Consider the following 10,331-nt stretch of genomic DNA (forward strand, 5'->3'; position numbering starts at 1 on the left):
ACTTTAATTAAAGGCTGCTGAATCCCCCACAGAGCCCCACCCCCACACACAGCTGGAGAGGCCTACCACATCTGCCCTCAGTGTGTTCCGAGGTCCAGGCACTGGAGCTGGCGGCTAGGCCCAGTTTCCACTGAGGGGGGCTGAGCAGAACAAACCAGTTTACCCTTTCTACTCATGGCCTCAGAGTCTGCCTTCTGAGCTCAGCCTGGGCGCCAAAGCCAAACAAACTAGTGGCCCCACAGCTCTGTACCCAAGTGCTGCAGGAAGGGAAAGTGAGTTGCACCGGCAGGCTCAGGAAAGGAACTCCAAGTGTAGGGAGGAAACAAGCCCAGAGTGAGAACTCAGCTGCCCTGTTCTGAGGCTGCCTCCATCTCAGTGTGCACCTTCTGCAGGAAAGGCATTCCAGACAGAGGGAACAGCATGTGCAAAGACTATGAGGTCAGAAAGATCCCAGCAGGTGGGAGGAGCTGACAGGGGCAGAAGCCTAGGGGTGAGAAAAGGACAGAGGTGCATGGGTGGGGGCCACACCTCAGAAGGCTTGATTGCTGCAATCAGGAATCTGGTCTTCATTCTAGAAGCAAGGGGGGTGGGGGAGAAGATTGGAGTGTTTTAAAATAATGATATCTGGTTTACTCTGAAGACACCCCTCTGGTGGCCATGCACGCAGACTACTCATTGCAGGTGAAAAAAGAGGTGCCAGGGAACAATGAGGGACCTGTGAAGCCATCCAGGCATGAGATGTCAGAAGTTTGGACAAGGGGTCTCCAGGGAGAAGAAATATGCATGGATAAGGCTGGGAACTAGGACTGGGGCCAGGGGATGTCCTGCTTTTCCTCCTGCTTCTGCCAACCAGGGCAGGCTGCCATGCCATCCCTAAGTAGAGTCCCTTATAGGAAATGGAAGCAGAGCTGCCAGGCACAAGTGCTCACCACCCAGCAGATTCCTAAACTGGGCACCCTCGTTATTGTAAATTGAGCCAGCCCTCCCCTTGACCCACATCAGAGGTCCAAGTTGGGGAGGAGGCTATGAGTACATGTCACCCACATCTGCCCACATCTCTACCACAGTTCCACCGAGGTGACCTGGGACCAGCCCCCAGCCCTGCTCCTGGCTTTCCCTGGATGGTGGGCCTAGAAAACAATACTGGCCCCTCAAGGCAGCTCCAGACTGGAGTGTCCTCTGGGAGCAGAACTAGGAGGGCAAGGGGTGGGCCTCCTGCCTGCTAGAGACAGATGTCCCCATCTCCCACACAGCCTTCTGCTGAGGCTCTTCTCATACACCAACATCCACTGACCTCAAGTCCACACCATGGGTAGGTCATGTGACAAAGTGACCATGGTGATTGGTGGGGGCACTAGCTGAAATGGAGAGTGGTGACTGACAAGGTGCTACTCCCCTGAAAATCCTCATTCTGACCCTGAGGCGCAGGACAGGTTGTGGCCCAAGTAGCCCAGGGTAGAAAAGCCCCTTTGGGGTCAAGGATATGATATGGACCCAAGGCCTGGGGTGCAGAGTCCACTGCCTGGTCCTACGAGGGCCCGGGGCAGCCTGGGTATGCCAGGCCTGGACCTAAGGAGCCCTGGAAGTTATTGTCAGTGCAACTGGTGAGTACCTGGCAGAGAGCACTGTGGCCAGGAGCAATTAAGAGTCATTACTGAGGGGCCTGGCATTCCCAGGGGTAGAGAGAAAGACAGGGCACCCCAGCCTGCCTCAGTCTGGCCTGACTAGAATAGGAGCTGAGCAGACAGCTGGGCTGCAGATGAGCCTTCATTCCTGCCCATCCCCACACCTCCAGGAAGCTGGGTAAATACAACAAAATTGAGACAATAAGAGCCTGGGGCATGCTCTGTGCTCTGAGCAGGGTCTGGTGAGTGGGACCTGTGGGCTTGGCCTGTGGTAGGCAGTGCGGGGAGCTGATAGGAGGCTGTTAGGAACACCATTCCCTGCACACAAGAGTCACTTCACACTCAGTGTGCAGCAATTCCAACAGGTTTCCGGGAGGGAATGTCCACTGGGCAATAAGACACCAAATTAGCTAAAGTCATGGGTACAGACCAAAGTGTTGGACAGACCCAGCCTTAATCCTGCCCCACCACTCAAGTGGGTAACCTGAGACCTCAGTTTCCTCATCAGGAACATAGGACTACCCAGCTTGGTGTCTTGAGGCTGGGAAGAGAGCTCTGGGACAGCCTGCAGAGTCACCGAGGCTATGTGGTATGTCCCTGGGCAGGCCCTAAACCTCTGAGCCTCAGTTGCTCATCTGTGACATGTGGCCAAGCATACCTCAAGGGGTATATAAATATCACGGTTAGACCTCTTCTGGCACTCCAACAGTGCCCACTAGAGTTAGCTGGTATGATTCTCATTCCCCTGGGCAGTGGCACCTCCAGTCCCCACCCTCCAACCGTCAAGGTCACGTGGAAGAACACAGATCCAAACTTTATTTCTTAAATAGTTCTCTCTACCCAGCATGTGTGCGCAGCCTGCTTTGGCTGGGTGACAGGCATAAATTAAGGTTACTGAGTATCCCCAGACAGGGCGTGGGCTGGCCTGGCCTCTCAGTCCCAGCCAAAGTCCTGGCCGGTCATCTGGTAGAACTTTCGGTTGAAGGGCTGGTAGAAGTCCCGCAGGCTCTGGACCACTGCCTCTGGCACTCGGGGGTGGGGCCGGCCCTTGGACTTGCCCAGGCAGCGGGGGCGGCTGCTCCCCTGGGCCTTCTTGAGGCAGGGGAAGCCCTTGGTGGCATTGAAGTAGAAGTGCTTGTCCGTGACAACCCTTCTGAGGCCCAGGAAGTCCTGCACTCGGCCAACTTCTCCAGCTGGGTCACTGACCAGGCGCTCACCGCTGACAAACAGGAAGTGGGACAGGGGGAAGTGTCGCAGCCAGTTGTCCAGGTGCTGGGCGTAGAGGCCGATGCGCACGGCGCTCCAGGCTGTGTCCACGGGGCCCCGGCCGTGGCGGAAGGCCAGGGCTCGGAAGCTGGGCAGGCCCGGGGTCTTGGAGAGCATCTGTGCGTAGTCGGAGATGGCCCGAGTCACAGGGTTCCGAACCACCACGATCAGCTTCGTGTCCGGGGACATGCTGTGGATGCGGTGAGGGGCCTCGAGAGTCACGAAGTAGCTGGGAGTCTTCTCTATGGTGATCTGCCCGTCCAGGGTGCGTGGCATCAGGCTCCTGCGGGTTGCATGGCAGGAGAGGTGGGCATGAGAAGGTGCTGGTTCCCCTCAAGCCCTCCCATCATAGACCAGCCCCAGGGATGCCCCAGACCCCCAAGGTAGGTGAGCCTTCCCCTCCCCCAGACCCACCCATCCTGAAGTGCCACGGTGGGCAGCCTGGGATGTGGGCTGAGAGCACCCAGCCCCAGCACAGGCCCACAGTGACAGCCTCTCCTGTCAGGCGGCCCACCCTAGTTAGACTGCGCCCCAACCCTGTCACTGCTGTACCTCCCACTCCAGACCAAGCACCACTAATGCCAGTGGCTTGGATTTGCCATCTACAGGGCTCCACCCACCCTCCCCACCCCAAAGGATCCTACACTGTAATTACCCAGGTCACACTTTCATTAAATGGATGAAGGTGTCCCCTAAATTAGGCCATTAATAATTGACAAGTGTCCCGACACCTTTGTCAGCTGCTCTTCTTCTCACTCCCTGCCCTGCATAGCTCCTCCGCCCCCTTTGATTACAGCCCCACTAATTTTCACTGACCCGGGCCCAATTCAAATGCCAAAAGCCTCCGGCACAGCCCAGCACATTAGAGAACTATGAGTGAGGTAGCCTGAGGACCAATCCCAAGGCCTCAGCAGCTAGAGCTTCCCAGGCCTGGCTCGGACCCCAGGATGCAAGGCTGTGACTGCAGCATTTCGGCCAATTCCTTTCATTCTGACTAGGGCAGAGGGCACTGTCACCATATCAAGGTTCTGGGAGAGTTCGCTGATGACCGCCCCCTGACTGCCCCAAACGTGGGGAAGCCCTTTCCAAGCACCCCACTGAGCAGGCCAGGTACCCCGAGCAGTTTCCCAGGTAGTGCAGGGAGAGGCGTGGCAGGGCGCTGCAGGGCCAGCTGAGCAAACAGCTCCAAGGGAGGACTGAAGAGAGGGCTGGAAACTAGGTTAATGGAGGCAGAAGCTGTGGGACCTGTGCCTTCAGAGGGGATGGCCTCTGCCCAAGGCCCTGCCCTGCCTCCAGTCCTCTGAGGGGACTGCTCCTCCCCTCACTGGCAGCCTCCAGGTCTGGCGCCAGCCAGGAGGTGATACACAGGACAAAGTTCAGGTTTCATCCAGCCTGCATCCAGCCTAAGGGACCCCCAGACTCAAGCTCCTGTGAGGCAGGACCCCAGTTTCTTCCTGCTCAGCCCCAATGAAACTCAAGCTGGGTGAACACACAGGTGTGCAGACCCACATGCTGGGGTGCTTGGCTTAGAGGGTGCTGGGGATGTGAGTCCCAGGCATACCAGCTGCTCCCCTGACACCTCCCATGGGCTCAGGGGAGATGGGTGTGTTGCATGGTCTTCAGGCTCTGGAAACTTCCCTCACCCCCTCAAAACAAGGCCCTGGTCAGAACTGGTCTACAGAAGTCACCAGGAAGGGGAGGGATGACAATTCTGTTTCCCCATCACGATGACAAAGTGAGCTGGAATCTCCCTCCAACCCACTCACTGTCCCATTTGATAGGCAGGCACACTGCCGCTCAGAGAGGGAGTGAAAAGCTGGGGGTGGGGTGGGCACTGACCCACAGCACTCCCACCTGTGGGGCTACAGCTGCTGGAAGGGGCAGTGTCAGCTTGGCTTCTGCTCCCAGAGCCCCTGCACCCACACCCTGCCTTGTGCCCTGGGATTACAAGCGGGAACAACACCTGGCCTTTCTGGATAAGTTCAGTGAGACCTCAGGGGTTGACAAGGACTTGAGGCCAGGGCTGCAGCCTAAGGTGGCCATTTCAGGCCCCCCCCCCCCAGTTTCCCCAGGAGGGAATCAAAAGAAAGGGAGTCTCCTCCACTGGACCTCACTGCTGAGACCCAAGAAGAGAAGCCTGGGCTGGGGCAGATGGACTGCCAGGTGGACCAGAAGTCATTGTCCCTCCCTTCATTGCCCCCCTCAGGAAGGAACCAGCCCTGGTTACTCCAGGATCCTCCCCTTCCATCTTTTACACCCCTGCTTTTCTTCCCCCAGGCACTGAGTGATCCCAGAAGCACTCCTTCCCCTCCCAAACTGGGCACTTAGGGTGCTGAACATTCCCCCACCCAGCACTCCTGCCTGAGGGGAGGGAGCCGCAAGGAAGGATACCACAGAAGTGGGAGGAGCGGAGTGGGAGGTGCTTCCCGGAACCCTGTGGAAGGGGGATGGGAATGGGAGGGGCTGCAGATTTTCCGGGCCCACTCTTGCTACATACCAGCTTTGAGATCTGAGATCTCTGGGATCAAGTACTATCCTCACCTGCCCTCAGAAGCCTGTCCTGGCCTGGGCATGGAGGAGGGTGAGGAGGGTGAGGATGGAGGTTTCGGGGGTTGGGAGAGACAGGGGAGGGGATGAGAGGAACAGGACTCTGACCTCCACACAGCAAACATCTGACAAGTTGTTCCCGGACCCTCCCTGTTCATCTGGTCTGCATTTCCCTGCGGCTTCCATCCAGCCCCAGGCCACTCTCCCTCCTTAGTCTCATCCCCCCTCATGTCCCCCGTCTTGCCTGGGCCCCATCCAGCCGGGCCTGGGACTGAGCAGAAGCTACTTAGGGTTTCTGTGTGGATCCATAGGGTGCTGGGGGTGGGACATTGGTCCCCTGCCACAGGAGCCTTTCTGGGCTTAACACAGGAAGAAAAGTCCCATAGAAGCCCAGGTCCCTTCCCCACATATTCCCACTCCCTGCATTAGCCCCAGGAACCAAGGGGTTTCCCCACTTACACCCCTCCTGTCTCCTCTCAATTTTCCCAAATGCTAAGGTCAAAGTATAGCCCCACCTGCCCCCAGACAGGATAGCCCTTGTCTGTGAACCCCAGCACCTGCCAAACAGAAATGCTCAGTGAGTGAATGAATAGATGAGCAAATGCTGACTGAGTTTGGGGGTATTTGGAGGTCACAGTCCCAAGATGAAGGACCCTCAAGAGTCTCAGAGATGGGCTAACTGAGGCTCAGGGAGAGGGAAAGGTTTGGTCAAGGTCAACTTTGGGCAGCCCCAGAGCCCACCTGCCAAGGCCATGGGAAGGGCCAGGGTCACTGCCTGGAATGAGGTCAGTCACAGCCCAGTGGGCATGAGTGTCCCAGAAACTCAGCTGGGGGTACTCCTCCTCTACTCACCACCCTAACCCTCCACCCAAAACACTCCTAGAGGCTCAGCCCAGGGTCCTGAGAGCAAACACCACCACCAGACCGTGCCCAGGGGCTGGGCACCCTCTTTGCAGCTGGGGAAGGGGTGGGCATTTTCAGAGGCTCACTGCGCACTCAGAGTAGGTTGAAAGAAAAAAAGGGCCAGAGGCACAGGACACCTGTAAGCACACCAAGCCCATGTTTGTACATGTCAGCACATGGGCACCTGTGCTAGGTACTCTGCACCCACACCCTGTCTCGTGCCCTGAGAATTCAGGTGGTAACAGCACCCAGCCCTCTTGGGACAAGTTCGGTGAGACAGTCCCCTTTGAAGGAACTCCAGCAGCTCAGGCAGCCCAGGTCCTGCTCACTGTGCACCAGCCAATGAGGGGTCAGCGCTAGACAGCCCAGAAGAGCACCTCCGGATTAATGGGGCAAGGCCACCAGGACCTGACCCTCTGCATCCTCTGCACCCCCCTCTTCCCCCCCCCCCCCAGTGGAGGTGGCTTTAAAAATGAGGAAGGAGAAAGTCCCTTCTTTACCAGAGCTAAACTCCCTCCTGAACCCCCTGGCTCCCATCTTGGGCACCCCAGTGTTCCAAGAGACCCGAGCTGAGGATCTGACCTCCAGTCTGGGTCTAGTGTCTGCCGCCTCTCAGGCCCTCATCTTCCCCAGACCTGTCCCTCAGAGCTGGAGCATGCTCGCAGGGGAGCCGGGAAGGGGCCTCAGGATCCCTGGCTCTTTTAAGAACCCTTTTAGGGCTACACCCATTCTAGCCTCCCCTGCAGCCCCCCATTAGCCCAGCTCAACGTCTCCCCCCAGCTTCTTGTAGTCAAAGTTCTTGGGATCATTGTGGACCCTGAAATTTGCACTACAGTTAACAGTGTGTTCTCCACTCTCCCACCCCCTCCACTCCCCCCCCCCCCAGCAGTGAGGGATTGAAAATGCTTTGGGATGCCAGTGGCACTGTCAGAGTGAGTAGCACGGTCTCTCTGAGTTCTGAGGATGCCAGGATTCAGCCAGTTGGATTCAAGGATGGACTCACCTCCCTCCCACCATCATTCCACTTCCTGAGGATCCCCTGACAGCAGCAACCCTTCTGAGCTCAGGAGCTAGAACCCCTGTTTTCACTGGGGCTCTCCCAAACCCATGAGTGGTTTTTAAGGCAAAAGGCAAAGAAAGCAAATGGGAGTGGAGGTGAGGAATCTGGGAACAGAAAAACTGGTGCACTTGGAGATGAAGAGTCTGGGTCCTGCCATCCCCAACTCCCCACTAATTCACCAGGACCTTGGGCAGGGTCCTCTCTGCCCCACAGAGGCTGGTCCCAAGCTGGGGCTGAGGTGAGAGCTTCAGGGAGTGGGGTGACTTACTCTCCATTTATAAGCCCTCATTTCCCCCCATAGGAAGGGACAGGGCAGGTGGCAGGCTTGTGTGCAAACTGACGGAGGCTGCAGGCAGGTCTTCATACTCTGCCTTCAGTGCCAGTCTCAGCAGGGAGGGGCTGGCATTCCACGGCCCCCAGGACAGGCTGTTTCATCGGGGATAGGTGCTCCTCCACATTCCACACTGTACCCCAAGTCCATCCTGGTCGAGTAGAGCCCCATGACATGAAGCTGGGGTCCTAATTTCCGTCCTGGGGCACTGACTCAAAGGCACCATCCTTCCTCCGAAAGCCTAGACTTTCTCCAGACCCTCAGGACCATGGAGGACTCCTCTTCCCAGGATCAGGAGTCTTGGGAGGCAGACACTTTCTAGGAGACGGCAGGGATCCTGGAAGCCCCTTCCTAGGGTAACTGGCCAGCGGGGGAGGGTGACTGAGCCTGACAAATTCTAACGCGCTCAAACCACACTAGCTTGAAACTACTTCTCACCTGGGATGGCAGCCCCTTCCCCAGTCTGGCTGAGACCCCCCTCAGCGGCCCCGAACCAGGGCTTTCCCTGGAGTTTTCAAAGTTTCTTGGAGCTCGGGCCAGTGACGAAGCCTCGCCGCCACCCACACACCCACCCAGGCTGGTCGCAGACCCGCGACGCCCGAGACCTCTCCCCGCCGCGCCCCCAGGGATCCCCCAGGGGCGCACCCCGCCGTTTCCCCGGAGGCACGAGCCGGGCGCGCAGGGAAGCGGCGGGAGCGGAAGGGCGCGGGCGCTCACCGGTACCAGGAGAGTCCGCGCTCGTACCACCTGTCGAAGAAGTGGGGCTCGGAGCCGAGCGCGCGGACGTCGGGGTGCAGGCGCAGGAACTCCAGGAGGGCGCGCGTGCCGCCCTTCTTCACCCCAACGATGAGCGCCTGCGGGAAGCGCCGGCGGCCCGGGCCATTGGCGACCGGCAGAGCCGGCGCCTCCGGGCTGCGGGCGACGCGGGGCGGCACCGCGGGTGCGGGGGCCGGCACGGGGACTCGGGCGGCCGGCGGGCATCGGCCCGGGAGGGCGCAGAGGCAGTAGGCGCCCAACACCAGCGCGGCGAGCAGCAGAGGCGCACGGGGCGCCCGCAGCGCGGCCGCCGGCCCTGCCCCCGCGCCCTGGCCGCACCCGGCCCCGCCGCCCAGGCCGCCGCTACCTGCCATCCAGCCGCACCGCGCCCAGGCCCGGGAGCCGGGTCTGCAAGAGGGCGCGCATCCCGTTCCGCGCCTCGGTCAGCCCGCAGCGCCTGGCTTCTGCTCGGCGCCCAGCCTCCCACAGCCCAGAGCGGGCGCGGGGAGGGGCGGGGGCGGGGTGCCCCGCCCAGAGCGGAGGCCCCGCCTTCCTAGGCCACTGCCCCACAGGGTCCAGGCCCGCACCCACAGATGCTGCGGAGTGACTGGGAGCCTCAGAGAATACCTGGACGCTCCCCCCGGGAGACCGTGGGCTCCAGATCTCTCCGCTCCGGGTCTTCACCCTTGCGCCCCGGGATGGGGCAGAGGCAGGGCAGGGCAGTGACAGAGCAGCACCGTGGGCCCCAGCACTAGGTCTTAGAGCGACGATCCCGCCCCTCGCCCACCAGGTTGGCGCAGCAGGTGCGCGGGCCGAGCAAGTGAGCCACGGAGGCTCGTAGGCCTGAGCCCTAGTGCGCAGAGGGATTCCCGGGGAAACCTGCAGCAGGAATGGGGCGCACCTCCCTGACAGTCGGTTTGCCATTCATCAGATTCACGGTCCTGGTGGCTGGAGAGCGCTAGCCAAGTATGATTGCCATTTTAGAGTAAGGGAGACGGGTTCAGCGAGGACAGATGTCTTGCCCAAGGGCGCAGTGAAATGCAAACTTCAGTCTCCTGATCCTTCTACAGTGCCACACCGTCTGTCTATGTAGCCTAGCCCACCTGGTGTTCCCTGGGGTGTCAGCGACCCATCTCTGATGCTGGCAAAGTGGCTCCTATTGGAGGTCTGAAAGACTCAGGAGACCTGTTCTGGGGGAACTAGGAGGAAGAACCCAGGTGCTGTCCTAGGAGCTCCCTCTGAGGGGCAGTGAGGTTCAGGGGTTATTCATAGTTATGGGACCTGCTGTGTGCTGGACACTCTGCAGGAGTTTTATGCTCCCCTAAGTTCACTGAACCCCTAGGACGGCACAGAAAAGGAAGGCAGAGAGGAGAATCGGGCTCTGAGAACTGAGCAACAGTCCCAGGTAGAGATGGACATGGACCCCTGTCCTTTCTCCACCCCTGCCCCAGCCCAGCCTTCCTGGCAAGGTGGTCGGCCAGCCTCTCCAGCCAATACCCAGAGGTCTCTGCCCTGGGTTTTGCTCATTAGTGGCATCTGGGCCTGATGGCACCTGGGCAAGTCCCAGCCGCCTGGGGCACCTCTGAGGGGCAGGGGGGGGGGCCTCTGTGACCCATAAATACTTCCAGAGCTCCCTATCCAGAGGGGACTATGCAGAGCCAATGGGTGAAGACCATTGACTGGGGCCCCAGCTCAGGTCCCAGATGCCAGGCATGCACCTGCTTGTCAGGGCAAGGCTCAGCCAGGAGCCCCGTAGGTGGGTTGTTGGAGCAGTGGTGTCTGGGGTGCATGCTAGCACACGCAGGGTCAAAGGACATTCTTCTTCTGGTCTAGCTCAAAAGGG

General features: G+C 59.5%; 1 protein-coding gene across 1 annotated transcript; it reads right to left on the reverse strand.

Moving 5' to 3' along the window:
• Positions 1-2,426: 2,426 nt before the first annotated feature.
• On the reverse strand, positions 2,427-8,924 carry HS3ST6 (heparan sulfate-glucosamine 3-sulfotransferase 6). Its single transcript, XM_081131062.1, has 2 exons — positions 8,450-8,924; positions 2,427-3,174 (listed from the first exon to the last, which is right to left on the reverse strand). Exons 1-2 carry the CDS (start codon positions 8,860-8,862, stop codon positions 2,559-2,561), a joined length of 1,029 nt encoding a protein of 342 aa, XP_080987188.1. The 5' UTR covers positions 8,863-8,924; the 3' UTR covers positions 2,427-2,558.
• Between the last annotated feature and the right edge of the window lie 1,407 nt (positions 8,925-10,331).

This window comes from Miniopterus schreibersii (assembly GCF_964146895.1).
Source record: "Miniopterus schreibersii genome assembly, chromosome: 3".
In the NCBI taxonomy this organism is placed as follows: domain Eukaryota; kingdom Metazoa; phylum Chordata; class Mammalia; order Chiroptera; family Miniopteridae; genus Miniopterus; species Miniopterus schreibersii.

Coding starts and splice junctions, on each gene's coding strand:
- HS3ST6 (XM_081131062.1), bottom strand. CDS start 8,862: ATGGCAGGTAGCGGCGGCCTGGGCGGCGGGGCCGGGTGCGGCCAGGGC. Junction 3,175..8,449: donor CGCGGACTCTCCTGGTACCG/GTGAGCGCCCGC, acceptor TGCAACCCGCAG/GAGCCTGATGCCACGCACCC.